Source organism: Tachyglossus aculeatus, chromosome 13 (genome assembly GCF_015852505.1).
Source record: "Tachyglossus aculeatus isolate mTacAcu1 chromosome 13, mTacAcu1.pri, whole genome shotgun sequence".
Taxonomy (NCBI): Eukaryota; Metazoa; Chordata; class Mammalia; order Monotremata; family Tachyglossidae; genus Tachyglossus; species Tachyglossus aculeatus.
In genome coordinates, this window is record NC_052078.1 from 5,471,824 (window position 1) to 5,492,269 (window position 20,446).

General features: G+C 48.7%; 1 protein-coding gene and 1 long non-coding RNA gene across 2 annotated transcripts; one reads left to right on the top strand and one right to left on the bottom strand.

Moving 5' to 3' along the window:
• Window positions 1-263: 263 nt before the first annotated feature.
• CCT8L2 (chaperonin containing TCP1 subunit 8 like 2) lies at window positions 264-1,988 on the top strand. Its single transcript, XM_038755934.1, has one exon. The coding sequence runs from the start codon at window positions 278-280 to the stop codon at window positions 1,841-1,843; it is 1,566 nt and encodes a 521-aa protein (XP_038611862.1). The 5' UTR covers window positions 264-277; the 3' UTR covers window positions 1,844-1,988.
• A 12,353-nt stretch (window positions 1,989-14,341) lies between these two features.
• LOC119936379 lies at window positions 14,342-16,895 on the bottom strand. The gene is made up of 2 exons (XR_005453723.1): window positions 16,809-16,895; window positions 14,342-14,871 (listed from the first exon to the last, which is right to left on the bottom strand). It is a non-coding gene; the product is annotated as an uncharacterized LOC119936379 (long non-coding RNA).
• Between the last annotated feature and the right edge of the window lie 3,551 nt (window positions 16,896-20,446).

Sequence of the window (20,446 nt, forward strand, 5' to 3'; positions counted from 1 at the left end):
GGTTGGGGGGGGAAAGGAGGAGTTCTGAACTCTGAGCCCTTCCCATAGGCTCCCAGATAAGACAGTCAATGTCTAACCCTAACCCTAGATCGTCCCACAGGCTTCCGAACATGAAAGTCAACGCCCAAAGCCATGACATTTTTGTCTCTCACGATCCCCGCCGAGTCCTCTGCCCCACTGTCCATCCCCGAGATGGGAATCCTGGGTCCACCCCAATTGCCCCGTGGTCCTGAATCTGCCCCCCTTCCTTTGAGGCCATCTCTTCTCTCTTCAGGCAATGGCGGCCCACCTCTCCACAGCCCCAGAACAGCCAGCGACGCTCGATAAGGAGAAGCCGCCGTTGAGTGGGATAGAGGAGACTCTGCTGGACAACTTGGCGGCGGTGAAGGCCCTGGTGTACATCCTGCAGGCCTGCTTCGGCCCCCACGGCCGGCGGAAGCTCCTCGTGACCGCCCAGGGAGAGACCCTCTGCACTTCCCACTCGACAGCCATCCTGTCGGCTTTGGAACTGGACCACCCGGCGGCCCGGCTCCTCCGGGAGGCTGCCTACACCCAGGCGGAGGAGAACGGTGACGGGACCACTTTCGTGGTCCTGTTCACCGGGGCCTTGATGGAGCAGGTGGTGGTGATGCTGAGGGCCGGCCTGCCCCTGGCCAACCTGCGGGAGAGCTTGGCGGCGGCGACCGGCAGAGCCCTGAGGCTCCTGCCTGGCTTGGCCACCCTCTCCGTAGACCCCCTGGTAGACCCAGTCCCGGCCCTCCGGGCCGTGGTGGACACTCACACTCCATCCCACTCCGATTACCTGGCCGGGCTGGTGGGGCGGGCGTGTTCGGCTGCCCGCGAGTTGGACAGGAGCTTCGACCCGCAGCGGGTGGCCATCTGCCTGGTGCCCGGGGCCAAGCTGGGAGATTCGTGCCTGTTGCCGGGACTGGCGGTGGGTGGGATGCCTTGCGGACAGGTGACCATGGTGACGGGGGGGGCTAAGGTGGCACTGTTCTCTTGTTCCTTTACTGTGACCAGCCCCCAGCCCTCTGCTATCCCCCGTTTCTCTACCCCAAGTGATTTACTGTGGAGCTCTGACGAGAAAGCGAAGGACAAGGCCACGGTTCTGCTGGACCAGCTGGCAGACGCGGGCATAAATGTGGTCGTGATAGGGGGCTCCATAGATAAGGAGAGCCTGGAGCATGCCGATCGGCACGGCATCCTTTTAGTGCGGGTCAGGTTCCCGAAGGAGATGACCCGCCTGAGCCAGGTACTGAGTACAACTCTGCAGTCCGACCTGACTCCCCCCGCCGTGCCAGGGAGTTGCCGGCGGGTTTGCACGCAGGAGCTAAAGGAGGGCTCCGCGGTCGTGTTTGAATGGGAGGGTGGCCAACCCCCAGCTCTCACCCTGGTGCTGCGGGATGCCACTTCCGAGGGACTGCAAGGGGCAGGGCAGGCGGTCCAGCATGCCATCGGTGTCTACGGCCAACTGTGTCAGGATGCCCGCCTTCTGCCTGGGGCTGGCGCAGTTGAGATGGCTCTAGCCAAGGAGCTCTTGAGCCTGGGGAGCCAACTGGAGGGGCCGGAAAGGACTGGGATCTTGGCATTTGCCCAGGCCTTGCAGGTGGTCCCTAGCGTCCTTGCCGAAAATGCCGGCTTGCCTGTGGCAGAGACGGTGGCGCAGCTGCAGAGCCTGCACCAGGCTGGGGACCGGCTGGCGGGTGTCGGGGACGAGGCGATTGTCGACGTGGCCACGGCCCAGGTGTGGGACTCCCTGAGGGTAAAGATCCGGGGGCTCGAGTTGGCGGCTGACGTGGCTCTGGGGCTGTCGACCGAAGACGAGATTGGGATCTCCAAATGACAGGGGTCTCTACCCGAGGTGGACCAGCCTTAAGTGGAATGCCGAGCTGACATCCTAGAACAACCCCGACCCCTTGGACGACCTCTAAATCCTAAGGAGGGGGTACCACCGTCCTCAATAAAGGACACCGTTCCTCATTCTGGAATGAATCGTGTCCCACACTGAATTATTCCCCCTTGCGATCGGCCCCTTAATAGTAGCAGTAGTAATGCTAATGATGATCCTACTACTAATAATAAGCAATGGTATTTATGGAGCACTAATTGTGCGCAGAGCCCTATACTGAACGACTGGGGGGTACGATACAACAGAATTGGTTTACAAGTTCCCTGCCCGCAAGGAGCTTATAGTACAGAAGGTGGGTCAGACATTAAAATATAGTACAGATATGTATGGATATAAGTGCTGTGGAGCTGAAGGTGGGGTGAATATCAAATGCGTAAAGGGTATAGATCCAAGTGCATAAGCGACTCAGAGAGAAGAGGATGTAGAAGAGGAAGAGGAAAGGGAAGAAGAGGTGAGTTGATCAGGGAAGATGTGAATTTAATGAGCCTTTGAAGGAGGGGAGAGTGGTGGTCTCATATACAAAGGGGGAGGGACTAAACACTGGGGTGTAAACAAGGTTATCGTATCAGACAAAATCCTTGTCCCAAATGGGGTTCAGTTCCTATTTTACCCCCATTTTATAGATGAAGATACTGAGACCCAGAGTGGCTCAAGGTCGTATGGCAGGCCAGTGGTGGAGCCGAGATGAGAGAATGGTCCGCTGACCTCCTGACCACTGCTCTTTCTACTAGTCCCTGCTGCCCTCACTTCACAGGAGAAGATGGCGGGGGTTGGGGGGAGGTGGAAGAGATCGGGGAGAGAAAGGACACAGAACCCAGGAATCCTTTCCCTACTCGATCCTACTTTGCCCACCCTCAGGCCCCAGGGCTTTCTGCCCTCCAGTTCTCTCAATCCCAGACTTTGTCTCCTTCCCTCCAAGCACCATGGTATTCTGCCTGACTACCCCTCCCCCAACTCTGCAGCTTGGCCAGTGCTCTCCCACCAGACCCTCCAAATCCTCCTCTGCTAATCGATCAATCAATTGATTGTGATTTATCGAGTGCTTACTGTTTGCAGAGCACTGTACTAAGGGCTTGGGAGAGGACTGCCCAACAAAATTAGCAGATGTTCTTTGCCCACTGACTTCCTTTGTCAGTATTGCTTCAGGGTGGGGACAGAAGGGTCAATATAAGGAGACCGAGACTTTCCCGAAGGCCTCAGCTGGGCTACGTTGTTCCCTAAGACAAGCAGTTTGGCAAGTAGCTAGAGCCGTAGGGGAGAACCCGGCTTGAAGACTGAGACTTCTGGTCCGGACCGAGAGGATGTTGCCTGGGGCTCAGAAGCTGGTTGGGGGTGATGTTGCGAAGGCAACCACATACAGGATTGTGCCTTCTTTTATTGATCGGGAAAGGTCGGTCGGGAATGCGGAATCGTTTCGTGTCTGAGTGACACAGGCCCTGTTTTTCCACAGCAGAGGAGGTCAGGGGAGGCTGGCTGCAGCCGCTCAATTCCCCAAACTGAAATCTGGCCACCCATCCGGAGATGAGATCTCACAGCGGGACCGGCAGACTTGCTCCTTTCTTGCCCATATGCCTAAGTGCCGCAGCCGGGATCAAGTTTCCTCCAGAGAACCTGTCCCCGAGTTAACTCCCCGAGGAGCTGTATTTCCAGTGGACAACAATCAGTCAATGGTGTTGATTTTTTTTTTATGGTATTTGTGGAGCACCAAACACCGTTCTAAGCGCTGGGGTAGGTACAAGTTAATTAGGTAGGACACGGTTCCCGTCCCACATAGGGCTCATGGTCTAAGTAGGAGGGAGAACGGGGATTTCACCCCCATTTTATAGTTGAGGTAACTGAGGCGTAGAGAAGTTCAGTGACTTGCCCAAGGCCACACAGCGAGCAACTGGCACAGCTGGAGTTAGAACTCTGGTTCTCTGAATCCCAGGCCCCTGTTCCTTCCACTAGGCCAGAGCACTGTATTAAGCTCTTGGGAGAGTACAATACAACAGAGTTGGTAGACATGTTCCCTGCCCACAGTGAGCTTACAGTCTACAAATCTATAAACCTCTGAGGCAGAGAATTCATTCATTCATTCAATCATTTATCAAGCGCTTACTGTGTGCAAAAGCACTGTCCTTAGTGCTTGAATAAAAGGGACAAAGGGAGGATAAGGGTTGAGGTTCATGGGAAACTAAGGTCCAGAGGAGACCAAGAGAGGGACACCATGAATCAATCAATCAGTTTATTGAGTGCTTACCGTGTGTAGAGCTCTGGACATGATTGCTGCCCACAAAGGGCTTACAGTCTAGAGGTGGAGCTTACTGTGTAGACTTGGACATATTTTACTTGTTTTACTAATTTTTACTCATTTTACTTGTACATATCTATTCTATTTTATTTTGTAGTATGTTTAGTTTTGTCTCCCCCTTTTAGACTGTGAGCCCACTGTTGGGTAGGGACTGTCTCTATATGTTGCCAATTTGTACTTCCCAAGCGCTTAGTACAGTGCTCTGCACACAGTAAGCGCTCAATAAATACGATTGATGATGATGATGTAGACTGTCTAGAGTTCTGACAGCGATCACCTGGATTCAGGCAAGGTCAGGGGGACCGCCACTTAAGGGCAAGGAAAGATCACATGCTTAGTACAGTGCTTTGCACTCAGTAAGTGCTCAATAAATACAATTAATAATAATTAATCTCACACATGCTAGCCAGATGGATGGACAGACACCCCCACCCCCACACAAACACTCCTAGATATTTCCTTCCCCTCTCCTTCCTCGGCTTGGGTATTTCCAGGAACTTTGCCTGCTTTGCTCTAAAAATGAAAATACAAAACAAACCACCTCAGTCACTGTTTCCCTTTTCATTACCAACAGAGTTTGAAATAAGTGACTTGCAGGGCTGAGAGAGGATCAGGTTTTTTGCCAGGAAGGCTAGGGGTGGGGTCTTCCCAGTGGAAATCTTTTTCTAACACAGTGCATACCGTTTGGTGCAACCCAGTGCACTCCAGAAGGAAAAATAAAGTTGCTCTACAAAATCTCTCTTTTAGAATCAGGGATAAGAAGGATCTTGGTTACATCAAGATAAGAAAGACAACCTCCAGTAGTTGCAAGGAATATTTCCCTTCCTAATGTCTACCGTTTAATTGAGCCATTCGGCAAAACTAATGTTCGGTGTAATGCACCCTGCAAACCTAACAGTGCTTAGTCGAGTGCGTTGCACTCTGTGGGCACTCTATAAATGTGATCACTTCCACAACAGCAAAGTGAAAAGGGGTACAGAATCCTTTTTGAGTGGCCTACACATTTGCCGGCTAAAATAAAGAAAATCTATTGCTAAGACTTTCTATGGGAGGATTTGAAAACGTTAACTTGAGCCAGTACGGACAGGAAATCTTTGCCATGAGGGTGTAGGCCTCTGTGTGGGCCATTTGAATGAGTTGTTGCCTCAAAGTGCTGACAACTCAGAGAGTCCCCCTCATCCCGAGTGGGGAAGAGAAGCAGAGGGGCCTAGTGGAGAGATCCTGGGCCTGACAGTCAGAAGGATCTGGGTTCTAATTCCGGCTCCGCCACTTGCCTGCCATGTCTCATCTGTAAAATGGGGATTCATCTGTAAAATGGGGATTAAGACTGTGAGCCCCACGTGGGACAACTTGATCACCTTGTATCCCCCTCAGCGCTTAGAACAGTGCTCTGCACATAGTAAGCGCTTAACAAATGTTATTATTATTATTATTATGTGACCTCGGCCAAATCACTTAACTTTTCTGTGCCTTGTTACCCTCATCTGTGAAATGGAGATAAAGACCGTGAGCCCATGGTGGGACATGGATTGTGTCCAACCTGATTAGCTTGTATCTACCACAGTGCCTGGCAAAATGCCTGGCACAGAGTAAGCTCTAAGAAATATTTTAGGGAAAAAAACCTGTAGTCAGCTGACCTGAAATGAAGAATATTCTTAACCTGTCTTCCCCAGTGCCCAGCATTCAATCAGACAGAGTGGGTCTCTGATCATCTCAGGTCAAACTCTGGAGACCCAGACATCATCTCTCATCAATCAATCAATGGTATTTCCTGAGTGCTTTCTGCGTGCTGGACACTGTACTAAGCACTTGGGTGAGTGCAGTACAACAGAGTTGGTAGACCTGTTCCCTGCTCACAAGGAGCTTCCAGTCCGATTGAATAGAAACCCCCTAGAGGTCTGACTGGATGGAAACCCTCACTGTCTGGGGGTTTTTTGGGACACAGGAAAGAGAGACAGTCACCTCTTGGGGACGACTTCTACTCTGGTTTGGGGGTCAGAGGGCACTGATCAAGTTGAAGGGGTTTGGTGAAGAGGGGATGAGGAAGAAGAAATGGGAGAGAGAAGTCTAATACGCCCTTTTTCAATCAAGGGGATGGGCTGACATTGAACAAGGCCAAGGCAGAATGTGCTTAGTGGAGGGAGGCTCGAAAAGCTTTTGCCCTGCCTCGAACGATCAATAAATCAATCGATCGTATTTATTGAGTGCCTATTTTGTGCAATCCCTGCTATTATTAACTTTGTTCCTGGCAGAGCCACGTAAAAAAGGAATTTCTAAAAAATATGCTCGCTCAGTGCCAACATTGTGATAGATGGATCCTCATTTTTATTTCCGAATTTGCTTTTGTTTCTCACAATCCGCCTCCTGTTTTCTTCATATTGCTATAACTTATTCACATATAAAATGATAAACCGAAAAACGAGTGTACAAATGTTTTACAGTCAAAAGCATTTTCGAGTTTCCTGAGTTTTTGTTTGCAGATACCTCTCCCCCAACCCCCGCCCTTCGACCCACACTTTGGGTTTTAATTCTACATTAGCATCTTTATATAGCAAAGGCAGAATGAAAAACTAAGTTTTCTTCTTTTTAATTTGCACAAAGCCCTGATTGGGAATAAGGGATGTGTGGGGGTAATGTTGTTTGTGAAAATTAATCCCATCACCCACCTACAGATATTAAGTTTACGAATGGAAGATGCCAAGAAACCAGAGCACAAGGATGAAACAAGCTTAGATTTATGAACAATTGTTTTATGAAACTGCAACTGTGCAAACTTGGAACTGCAATTAGGCAAGCCCTCATTTACTGTTTACCTTAAATCAATAACTGATTATTAACTACATATTTCCCCAGATAGTTCTTTAGACCAAATTCACGAGCAGTAAATGAGCACATGCAGCATAACCAAGGCCATTTTAATTTCGACTGTTAGTCAAAAAGTTGTTCTGAATATCCCTGAGTTGTAAATCACACACCTGATGTTACTCCCAGATATAATATAAAATCTAGGCATATTAATAAAATAAATATAAAATTGGTTTACCCGAATGTGTTTTCTTACTTCTTTGTTCTTTTTCCACATCTTTATTCATTTCCCTCCCTCTCACTTTCATTATTTATAGCATCACTCCTTTTTCTCCCTTCCTTGTTATATTTTATTTTTATTATTTTTGCTTCTTGGTTTTATTTCTTTACTGTATTGCTCATCATCTCTAATCTCTTATGCTGTCACATCTTCCCCACCTAGTTCTTTTGGTCCTCATTTGTAGGAGTAATTAATCTCTTCTGCTTTTTAATTTCTGTTTCCTGAAATGCCCTCCAGACTTCATTCTTTTACTCCCTTGCACAGGTCTTACAGTAACTCTCTTCTGAACCAATTTCAAGGAAAAGATGACTATTTTTTCCAGTGTCTGGTCCTTCCCAGATTGTTTTCCAATAAACCAATGTTTTTTCCCCTAGAAACTGATTATCACCTCTTATTCAGCTCCAGTCTTTCCAACATCCTGTGTTTAATTTCAGAGAACAAAATAAAGCAGTGTGGTCACCAAAAAGAGTTTTAGACTGGGAGTCAGGAGCCCTGGGTTTTGTCCTGGATCTGCCACTTGCCTGCTGTGTGTGACCTTGGGCAAGTCACTTAACTACTAGACCCCTAAGTTTCTTCAGAGGTAAAATGGGAATTAAATATCTTTCTTAGACTACGAGCCTACGCTGGAACAGGATTTGTGTCCAATCTAATTATCCTATAATTAGCCCAGTGCTTAGTACAGAGCTTGACACATAATAAAAATGACAATAATAGTAATAATTGTGATGTTTAAGTGCTTACTATGTGCCCAGCACTGTACTAAGCCCTGGGGTAGTTATAAGATAATCAGATCTGACACAATCACTCTTCCACATGGGGTTCATTCATTCAATCATATTTATTGAGCGCTTACTGTGTGCAGAGCACTGTACTAAGCGCTTGGGAAGTACAAGTTGGCAACATATAGACATGGTCCCTACCCAACAGTGGGCTCACAGTCTAGAAGGGGGAGACAGAGAACAAAACAAATTAACAAAATAAAATAAAAAGAATAAATATGTACAAATAAATAGAGTAATAAATATGTTCAAACATATGTGAAGACAGAAAGAATTCCGAGAAGGAGCGGGGGAATATATGCTGCCTCCAAATAAAACCTCAGAACGCCGGCACTTGGGACACTGTGTGATGTTCTTGTCTCTGTAATATAGGTGGGAGAGTACAGAGCTGAAAGAAAGACACAGAAAAGCCACTAGGATGATTAGGGGGTGGAGAAGTTTTGTAATGGAAAGAGAATAGGCTAGGGAGCCAGAGAACTTGGGTCTGATCCCAGCTCCACTGCCGACCTAATACATAACTTTGGACAAGTCACTTAACTTCTCTGCGCCTCAGCTGCTGCACCTGTAAAATGGGGGTGAAATAGGTTCATAATCTAAGGGGGGAGGAAGAACAGGTATTGAAACCCCATTTTACAGATGACGAACCTGAGGCCCAGAAAAGTTAGGGATCTTCTCAAGATCACATGGCAGGCGAGTGGTAGAGCTGACATTCGAACACAGGTCCCCTGACTTTCAGGCCCTGCTCTTTCCAATAGGCCACCTACCTAAATGCTTAATTAATACCATAACTAACTTCTGGGAGTGTTGAGGGATAAAAATCCCCTCTCCCTCAGCAGAGCCTTTGGTGGACAAATGTGGAAACTGACTTTTACTAAGTCCAATTCTCCTACCCGCCTAGGATCGCTGTTGTCTGACCTGAAAAACTCTGAACACTCCACTGATCCCAGCCTTTGATCAAGCAACGGGCGTATGGATGTCAAATGGACACATGCATAAAGGTTCTTCGATTGCTGCTGAGAGTGAGGCCGGGTGGGCTCTAATTTTCACCCTCGCTCCAGAGATTTTTCTGTTGCCTCCCAGGATCCTGTTTGAAAGTGGTGGCAAGGTGCCAAAGCAGAGGAAGACTGGGCCTTTAAAATAAAGATGCCAGGCATACTCAGGTACATATAGATTGAATTCTTGTTGTGGGCAAGGAATGTCTGTTTATCGTTATACTGTACTCTCCCAAGCACTTAGTACAATACTCTACCTACATTAAGTGCTCAATAAATACGATTGACTGCCTGGGTACCACTACCTGATACTCGTCCCTCCCCAAGATCCACAGCACTTAGGTACATATCTTTAAATTACTTATAAGAAATTACTTACTTGCTCATATTAATGTCTGTGTTTCCCTCTAGACTGTAATGTGTCTGCTAAATTCCGTCGTACTCTCCCAAGTGTTTAGAACAGTGCTCTGCACTCAAGCGCTTAATAAATACCACTGATCGATTGATATATTACCTCTCTCTCTCAGGGGAAAGTGGGCTGGCATCAATGTGGGTTTTTTTTTTTAATGGTATTTGTTAAGCGCTTACTATGTGTCCAAAACTGTTCTAAGCGCTGGTACAAGTTAATTAGGACGGACACAATCCCTGTCCCAAATGGGTCTCACAGTCTAAGCAGAAGGGAGAACAGGTATTTAATGCCAATTTTACAGTTAAGGAAACTAAGGCACAGAGAAATCCAGTGACTTGCCTAAGGTCACCCAGCAAGCAATTGGCAGAATTTGAATTAGAGTTAGAGCCCAGAATTAGAATCCTCTGCTCTTCCCACTAGGCCATACTACTTCTCAGTATGTAAATTTAATTGAGCATTTACCTTGCAGGGCACTGTACTAAGCATCTGGGAAAGTACAATAGAGTTGGTTGACAGGATGCCGGTCCACAATCAATCAATAAATCAATTAATTGTATTTATTGAGTGCTTACTGTGTGCAGAGCACTGTACTAAGCGCTTGGGAAGTACAAGTTGGCAACATATAGAGACGGTCTCTACCCAACAGTGGGCTCACAGTCTAGAAGGGGGAGACAGAGAACAAAACCAAACATATTAACAAAATAAAATAAATAGAATAGATATGTACAAGTAAAATAAATAAATAGAGTAATAAATATGTACAAACATATATACATATATACAGGTGCTGTGGGGAAGGGAAGGAGGTAAGACGGGGGGATGGAGAGGGGAATGAGGGGGAGAGGAAGGAGGGGGCTCAGTGTGGGAAGGCCTCCTGGAGGAGGTGAGCTCTCAGTAGGGCCTTGAAGGGAGGAAGAGACAAGAAGTCTACAGTCAAGTGGGGGAGTCAGATATTAAAATCGATTTCAGACAGGAGAAGTAGCAGAGAATAAGGATATGTACATACATGCTATGGGGTTGGTGATGGGTGACTATCATTCATTCATTCATTCAATCGTATTTATTGAGCGCTTACTGTGTGCAGAGCACTGTACTAAGCACTTGGCAACATATAAAGACGGTCCCTACCCGGGGTACAGACCCAAGTGCATAGGCGACTTAGAAGGGAGGGTGAATAGAGTGAGCTCCCTGTAGGCAAAAGAACACGTCAGTCAATCAGTCAATTTACTGAGCACTTACTGTGTGCAGAGTACTGTACTAAGTGCTTGGAAGAGTACGATAAAACAGCCACATTCTGTGCCCACAACGAGCTTACAGTGTTTTCCCAAGGGCTAAGTACATTGTATTACACCCAGCTGGCACTAAATAAATACTATTAATACTACAACTCGGGCCTGAAAGTCAGGGGACCTGGGTTCTAATACCAGTTCCACCACTTGCCTACTGTGTAACCCTGGACAAAGCACCTTATATCTGTTGGCCTCAGTCTCCTCATCGGTAAAAATTGGGAAATCAATACCCATTCTCACTCCTACTTGGACTGTGAGCCCCATCTGGGACAAGGACTGTGTCCAACCTGATTATCTCACACCTATCCCAGTGCTCAGTACAGTGCTTAGAACTTAATGTGCATTTAAACAAATACTAAAATTTGGTCTGGTCTGATCTGACTGTATTGTATTTACCCCAGAAATTTGCACCTTGCTTGGCATACAGTAAGTGTTTAATACACGCAACAATTTTTTAATGGCATTTATTAAGCGCTTACTATGTGCAAAGCACTGTTCGAAGCGCTGGGGAGGTTACAAGGTGATCAGGTTGTCCCACGGGGGGGGCACACAGTCTTCATCCCCATATAACAGATGAGGTAACTGAGGCACAGAGAAGTTAAGTGACTTGCCGAAAGTCACACAGCTGACCATTGGCAGAGGGGGATTTGAACCCATGACCTCTGACTCCAAAGCCCATGCTCTTTCCACCGAGCCACGCTGCTCTCTTAGCCACGCTGCTATTTGGAGTTCCTTGCCCAGCCCACATATCTGGAGGTGAGCCTGGACTCATTCTCGGATGGAAAAATAGAGGCACAGTACCACTTGGCAGACGCGCACAGAACAGAAGGCAAAAACGGATGGGGACATTCACCTCAGGAGAAGGGCATCACGGGGGCAAAAGCTAAAACTGTCATATTGTAGTTTCACTTTTCTCCCCAAGAAGACCACTGCTATGGGGAGATTTTTCTAATATCAAAATTAACCGCTCGCTACTACCATCTTTGTCCAGCTGCCATTCTTGAAGTTTCACTTTTCTCCCCAAGAAGACCACTGCTATGGGGAGATTTTTCTAATATCAAAATTAACTGCTCGCAACTACCATCTTTGTCCAACTGCCATTCTTGACTGTCCAACCATAAACACCACTCCCATCTGGCGTTCCCCTAATGGCCACACCCTCTCTGCTGCTTCTCATTTTTAAACACCACACCCTTTTTTAAACTTCTTCACCCTTGCTTCACCTTTCCCACTTCACCCTTCCCCAGCCACTCAACGCTGTCACTCTCGTATGTCATTCCTAAAAGTTCCCGAAGCTTCTGATTTTCATATTCCGGCTGCTGTCTGACCGGAAGGAGGACAGAGGTTTGTCTTCTTGTGCCATTATTTGTTACCAATCCAGGGTTTCTTTTGCTAACTAGTGTATTGGCTCCTGGCAATTGCAGGGAAGAAATCTGCCACTGGATTTAAGATCCTGGTTAGGTTGCTACTCAGTAACAGAATTTCTTAACAACAATAAATAAAAAGATCATAAAGCCCACACATAATATTAAAGTCTTGAACAAATAAATCAGTACAAAAAACTTACTATCCCCTACTCTCCTCCTCCCACTCCCATTTTGCAAGCTATTCCTCCTTTCCCTCTCACTCCTGCCCTCTTTCCTTTAGATTACCTTCCTGGCTCTGCTCCTCTCCACCAAAGTATGTCCCTTCCTTTGAAACTCTATAAAAAAAATTCCACCTTTTCCATGAAGTCTTCCTAGATTAACCACAATTGGCTCTAGGCCCTCCAAACACTCTAGTAACTCTTAAGCAGGTATGTCTATCTCTCTAAATGGTGATTTATGCTTTTATATATTTTTATAGGTTTCCCTTGATGTTTTTATATGTTTTTATGCTTCTGGGGCTTGAAGTTTTATGTTCTTTTTATGTTTGTATCATCTTCCCTCTTTGACTGTAAGCTCATTGAAAGAAAGACTGTGCCTTTAACTTCCTTTTAACATCTCCTGAGCTGATGACAGAGCTCCGCGCATAGAGGATAGTCAGTAAATATCATGGAACATTTCATTTCACATGAATCCTTGTATCCTGAGCTTATATTTTATCCATCAGTGGTATTTATTGAGTGCTTACTCTGCGCAGAGCACAGTACTAACCACTTGGGAGAGTAAAACAGAACTAGCAGATGTGTTCCCTGCCCCTTCCGTGCTGCCCATGCACTTGAATCTGTACCCTCAAAGCATTTGATATTCACCCCATCCTCAGCGCTACATCATCCATATAATTGCCTGTTAAAATTTATTTTAATGTCAGGCAGTGAACATGCAATTCTGTTGCATTGTACTCTCCCAAGCACTTAGTACAGAGCTCCGCATACAGTAAGTGCTCATTAAATACTATTGATGATGATGCTTGCTTTTGGTTTTGGGGCACATGGCCTACAAATTTATTTTAGTATTAATAAGTCAGGGAATGTGTACCAACTTTTTTGTATAGTACTCTCCCAAGCGATCAGTATAGTGTTCTGCACATAATAAGCAATCAATAAATACAACTGATTGAATAGCATTGATTGATTATCTCATTATGAAGAACCAATGGTTTTGATTTTAGATTTTTCTTAAATTTCCTGGGGGAAAGTGGGGACAGACCTCTGGCTCCAGAGCCTTTGCGAACCCCACCCAGGCCCCTGTTAGCATGGGTGCTGCTTCCAAGTCACAGGAAACCCACACGGGAGAAGCAGCATGGTCTTTGAGAAGAGTGTGGCCTAGTTGAAAGATCACAGACCTATGAGTCAGAGGACCTGGGTTCTAATTTCAACTCTGCCGCTTGTCTGCTGTGTGACCTTGGGCAATTTGCTTCACTTCTCTGGGCAGTTCCCTCATCTTCAAACCGTGAGCCTCAAGTGGACCTGATTATCTTGTATCTTCTACAGTGCTTGGCCTATAGTGTTTAACAATTATTAATAAGATTCGGTGGCAGGAAGCAGCGAGGCCCAGTGGATACAGCCCGGCCTGGCAGTCCAATGGACCTGGGTTCTAATCCTGACTTCCTCCTCTTGTCTGCTGTGTGGCCTTGGGCACGTCACTTCAGTTCTCTAGGCCTCAGTTCCCTCATCTATAAAATGGAAATTAAGACCATGAGCCCTATGAGGGACATGGACAGTCTGATTAGCTCGTATCTACCCCAGCATTTAGTACAGTAGCCGGCACGTAGTAAGTGCTTGATAAATACCATTTCAAAAAATAATAAAAGAACAGGAGGCAGCTGGGGGTAAAAAGAAAAATACTGGATAAAGAGGTATTAGGAGTCGTACCAGAAGGCAGATCAGCTGAAAACTGGACTGTCCAGAAGAAAACCAGATAAATAGCTAACAGTACCTGTTCACACCAGCTTCAGCAGAAGAAGCCAGACTATGCTTTCCCACTCCCTGACCCCAGTATGCATAAACCCTTTGATATGTACACAAACCCGCGGAGAAAGAAGGAGGCCCTTCGGGAGACCCCTTCCACATCGCCTGCAGCATAGCTCCGGGGGGGAAGGGAGATCTAGGAGAGGGACGGAGGAGCCTAAGCTTTGGGAATGCAAATTTCTCGATCCAGCTCAAGATGTTATTAGTAGATTTAATCCCGGAGTCTTCTCAGCATCAAAGGTTAGAGAACACTTAAAAACCAAAGCCAAGGTCCTTGAAGAACGTCAGAGGAAAGGCGTTCCATAAACCAGCAAAATACAAATAAATAAATAAAGGAAGCCCCGACCTTAACTCCGGGGAACAATCTTTTATCGTTATAATCTACTTCGCAGGTTTCCCTAAAAACCGCTGGTGATCGAGGAGGGGGATTTGGAGAATGAGGGGCTCGGTGGGAAAGGAGCTCAGACAATGACAGCAAACACGGGGAATTTCCTGATACCCAGGGATACACAGTTAAAAGGAGACAGGTGGCAACACTGGCTGGGGCAGTCTGTGCCATTAACTCTTCGCAGACCAGAAGGCTGGGCTTGAATGGGCCTGTTGTCCAACCAGGGGGAAGCAAGACAGTTGCGTTTGAGGAGAGGCAGGAGAGATGCTGAGGAGTTTGGGTGGTCTTGGGATGGCACCGGGGAGAGGAGCTGGAAAGTTGAGTGGTCGGAGTGTGACCCTGGGTTTAGATAGAGAGAGAGGTTAAAAGCGGGCATCAGTTCCACATACTCGCGTGTGCCTTAAGGTTTTATTTTGCTGTTTCTCTGTGAGAAGGAGGGGATTATTGTAAAGCTCTGTAGTGTCAGCTGAGTGAAAAATGGAGCATGTAGGTGGGAAAGGGTCTGAGTCTGACCTGATGAACTTGTTTCTACCCCAGTGCTTAGCACAGTGCTAGACACATAGCACTGTCATCATGATCATCATCATAATAAAATGATTTGTCCCTCAAATGATTTAAAACTGCATAAAAGTGACATCAGAGAGACTTCTCTCTAGGGGTACTCTCTATGTCTTTGGGCCCCCATTTATATAACTATCTACAGAAAAGTCCTTTCTGTGAGTACAACACAGGCACCTTTAAGTATTGTTTAGACTGTGAGCCCACTGTTGGGTAGGGACTGTCTCTATATGTTGCCAATTTGTACTTCCCAAGCGCTTAGTCCAGTGCTCTGCACATAGTAAGCGCTCAATAAATACGATTGATGATGATGATGATGATTGGACCATAACAATGCCTATCTCTGAGGTTGGGATTTTCTGGTGTATTTTCCTAACCCCAAAGAAAGAAGACGATGTGGCTATTTACAATTATTCTTTTGACTATTACCTTTTTAAATCTGGGTGGAGAAGAGAGAGGTTGGGAATGGGGGTGTTGGGGGGGGAAGGATGCAAAAGGGTCTCGAATATTCAGAGACGAGAGCTGAAGTAAGGATTTGACAGCCTGGAAGCCCAGAGAGTGAGAGAGAGAGAGAGAGAGAGGCTGAAAAGCAAGGAAAGGGGGAGGTGGAGGTTAGTGGGAGGCAGAGAGAAAAATTGAGCTGCAGTTTGTGCCGAGAGAAAATCTGGAGTAGGGACCAGCAGTCTTTTAGCTCAGCTAGTGGGAAAGAGGAGGAGGGAGAGAAAAGGAGGGGGGGAAGAGAGAGCAGAAGAGGCTCAGAGGAGGACATGGAAGGGGTTCAGAGAGGGGAAGGGACGGTGTGGGAACTAGGAGTCCTTTAGTTTATCTAGGCAGAGAACCTGAGGTTAGGGAAAGGGGAACGGGGAGAAATGCAGAGTGGTGAAGTGTTGGGAAGGCCTCAGTGGGGAGAGATGGAGGGGGAGAAGAAGGGGAAAGAAGAGAGACAAGAATGTGCACGAGAAATCTGGAGCAGGAAAGGCAGTTTTGTAGTGGAGACGGTGAGAGCTTGGAGAGCAAAGGGGGCGTTGGGGAGGGTAAGAGGAGGGGACCAAAAAGGGGAAAGCTACAGAGCGGGAGGGAAGGAAGGGGAAAAACAAGAAAAGGGGATTCGGGAAAGGAAGAGACCTTAGCAGGGACAGGAGTGAAATGAGAGGGGCAGGGAAGAGAGAAGAAGGAAGGAAGGGTGAGAGGAGCGAGAGAGAAGAGGGACATGGCCAGAGGGAGAGGCAGGGAGGGAAAGAGAGAGAGAGAGGCACAGAGGGAAAACAGAGGGGAGCGAAAAGGGGGAAGGACGGAGTGGGGGGGAAGGGGGAGGGGAGGGAAGGAGGGAGGGAGGGAGGAGGCGGGTCCTGGCTGCGTCTCCGCGGGGCCGGGGGCGGGGGCGGGCCGGGGGCACCGGGAGAGGGGCCGGGCCTGGCAGCAGAGCCAGGGGCGGCCGACCACCAATCAATCAATCAATCAATCGTATTTATTGAGCGCTTACTATGTGCAGAGCACTGGACTAAGCGCTTGGGAAGTACAAATTGGCAACACATAGAGACAGTCCCCACCCAACAGTGGGCTCACAGTCTAAAAGGGGGAGACAGAGAACAAAACCAAACATACCAACAGAATAAAATAAACAGGATAGAAATGTACAAGTAAAATAAATAAATAGAGTAATAAATATGTACAACCATATATACATATATACAGGTATATACATATATACCACCAACCTGTCAAACCCGCTTCAGGACAAACCGGGGCTTCCCCCGCCCCGAGGGGGGCCGGGCCCGGGGGAAGGGGGCTGGGGGCAGCGCCCCTTCCTCCCTCCTCCTCCCCCCTCCTCCTCCTGCCCTGAGGCTTGGCAGGGCGGGGAGGGGCTTGTTTGTGCAGACAGCTCTCCCCCCCCCTCCCCGCCTCCGCCGCCCCCACCTCAGTTGGCAAACTCTGCCAGCCTCCTCCTCCTCCTCCCCCCCCCCACCCCCGGCCTGTCTCCGTTATTTCCCAAACATGAGCTGGGGAGGAAGCGGGAGGGGGGAGACGTCCGCGGGGACCCCCGCCCAGGGGCTTGGGGACCGGCCGCGGCTTGCAGTTTCCCTCCCTGTCCCCCCCCCACCTCTGTGTGTGTGTGTGTGTGTGTGTGGTGTGTGTGTGTGTGTGTGTGTGTGACACAATGGCTATTGCGGGGGCGGGAGGCTGGACTGGAAGCAGCTTTCCAGTTTCCCAACCTGGGGGGAAGGAGCGCGTGGACCCCTTTCGGGGTGTGTGTGTGTGTGTGTGTGTGTGTGTGTGTGTGACAATGGACATTTTGGGGGGGACCCGAGGGAAGCAGCTTTCTGTTCCCCTCCTTCGGGAAAGGGGCACGTAGCCCCCCCCCCCTTTAGGGGCGTGTGTGTGTGTGTGTGTGACACAATGGATATTTTCGGGGGACCCGGGGAAGCGGTGTTCAGTTTTCCTCCCTCGGGGGAGGGGGCGCAGAGTCCTCTTTCGGGGTGTGTGTGTGTGTGTGTGTGTGTGTGTGTGTGTGTGTGTGACAAGGGGCATTATTTTGGGGGGTCCTGGGGGAAGCAGCTTTCAGTTTCGCTGCCTCGGAGGGGAGGGGGCGCGTGGTCCCGTGTGTGTGTGTGTGTGTGTGTGTGACAAGGGGCATCTTTGGGGGTCCTGGGGGAAGCAGCTTTGGGTTTCCCTCTGGGGGGGCGGGCAGGCTGTACTCCCTTGGGGGGGTGTGGGGGTGACAAGGGCATCTTTGGGGGTCCTGGGGGAAGCAGATTTGAGACTCCCTCGGTGGGGGGCGGCGGGGGTGAGGCTGCCGTGTGTGGGGGGGACAAGGGGCACCTTTGGGGGTCCTGGGGGAAGCAGCTTTGGGTTTCCCTCGGGAGGGGGGGGCGGGCAGGCTGCCCCCCTTTGGTGTGCGTGTGTGTGTGTGTGTGTGTGACAAGGGGCATCTTTGGGGGTCCTGGGGGAAGCAGCTTTGGGTTTCCCTCGGGGTGGGGCGGGCAGGCTGCCCCCCTTGGGGGGGGTGTGTGTCTCTGTGTGTGTGTGTGTGTGTGTGTGTGTGACAAGGGACACCTTTGGGGGTCCTGGGGGAAGCAGCTTTGGGTTTCCCTCGGGAGGTGGGGGAGGGGCGGGCAGGCTGCCCCCCCTTGTGTGTGTGTGTGTGTGTGTGTGTGTGTGTGTGTATGACAAGGGGCATCTTTGGGGGTCCTGGGGGAAGCAGCTTTGGGATTCCCGGGGGGTGGGGCGGGCAGGCTGCTGTGTGTGTGTGTGTGTGTGTGTGTGTGTCTGTGTGTGTGTGTGACAAGGGAATCTTTGGGGCTCCTGGGAGAAGCAGATCTGAGTTTCCCTCGGTGGGGGTGAGGCTGCCCGCTTTCGGGGTGGGTAGGGTATGTGTGTGTGACTGACAAGGGGCACCTTTGGGGGTCCTGGGGGAAGCAGCTTTGGGTTTCCCTCGGGAGGGGAGGGCGGGCAGGCTGCCCCCCTTGGGTGTGTGTGTGTGTGTGTGTGTGTGTGTGTGTGTGTGAGACAAGGGTATCTTTGGGGTTCCTGGGGGAAGCAGATTTGAGTTTCCCTCGGTGGGGGGCAGCGGGGGTGAGGCTGCCCGCTTTGGGGGGGTGTGTGTGTGTGTGTGTGTGTGTGTGTGTGACAAGGGGCACCTTTGGGGGTCCTGGGGGAAGCAGCTTTGGGTTTCCCTAGGGAGGTGAGGGCGGGCAGGCTGCCCCCCTTTGGGTGTGTGTGTGCGTGCGTGTGTGTGTGTGTGTGTGTGTGTGTGTGTATGTGACAAGGGGCACCTTTGGGCATCTTTCAGACTGCGAGCCCACTGCTGGGTAGGGACCGTCTCTCTATGTTGCCAACTTGGACTTCCCAAGCGCTTAGTCCAGTGCTCTGCGCACAGTGAGCGCTCCATAAATACGATGGATTGATTGATCTTTGGGGGGTCCTGGGGGAAGCAGCTTTGGGTTTCCCGGGTGTGTGTGTGTGTGTGTGTGTGTGTGTGTCTCACACACACACACACACACACACACACACACACACTGGACACGTGTTTGGGCATCTGTGGGTCTGGCGGGGCCCCGCAGCTGGGGAGGGGGCGGGACGGAGGGAGGGCTGGAGACCCCTTTCTTTGCGGAAGCGTTGGCTGGGGGGGGGGGGGGGAGGCGGGGGACTACTTTGCGCGGAGGGAGCGCGCGGAGGGAGCGGAGGCAGAGCGAGAACCCAGCCGGACGGGTGAAGGGGCGAAAATAAGGCCGGCCCCCTGGTTGGGCCCGCGCCTCCGACTGGCTCCTCTCGGAGAGCACAGCGTGGTTGTGAGGGACCTCACCACCAAACCATCATCATCATCATCATCATCAGTATTTATTGAGCGCCTACTGTGTGCAGAGCACTGTGCTAAGCGCTTGGGAAGTCCAAGTTGGCAACATCTAGAGACGGTCCCTACCCAACCGTGGGCTCACAGTCTAAAAGGGGGAGACGGAGAACAAAACCGAACAGACTAACAAAATCAACAGAATAGATATGGACAAGTAAAATAAATAAATAAATAAATAAATAGAGTAACAAATATGTACAAACATATATACATCATCATTAGTCGTATTTACTGAGCGCTTACTATGTGCAGAGCACTGGACTGAGCGCTTGGGAAGTCCAAGTTGGCAACATCTAGAGACGGTCCCTACCCAACCGTGGGCTCACAGTCTAGAAGGGGGAGACAGAGAACAAAACCAAACAAACAAAATAAAATCAACAGAATAGATAGGGACAAGTAAAATAAATAAATAGAGTAACAAATATGTACAAATATATATACATCATCATCAATCGTATTTATTGAGCACTTACTGTGTGCAGAGCACTGTGCTAAGCGCTTGGGAAGTCCAAGTTGGCAACATCTAGAGACGGTCCGTACCCAACAGTGGGCTCACAGTCTAAAATGGGGAGACGGAGAACAAAACCAAACATATTAACAAAATAAAATAAATAGAATAGATATGGACAAATAAAATAAATAAATAAATAAATATCATCATCATCATCATATTTATTGAGCGCTTACTATGTGTAGAGCACTGTACCAAGTGCTTGGGAAGTCCAAGTTGGCAACATCTAGAGACAGTCATCATCATCATCAATCGTATTTATTGAGCGCTTACCATGTGCAGAGCACTGTACTAACCGCTTGGGAAGTACAAATTGGCAACATATAGAGACGGTCCCTACCCAACAGTGGGCTCACAGTCTAAAAGGGGGAGACAGAGAACAAAACCAAACATACTAACAAAATAAAATAAATACAATAGATATGGACAAGTAAAATAAATAGAGTAACAAATATGTACAAACATATACATATATACAGGTGCTGTGGGGAAGG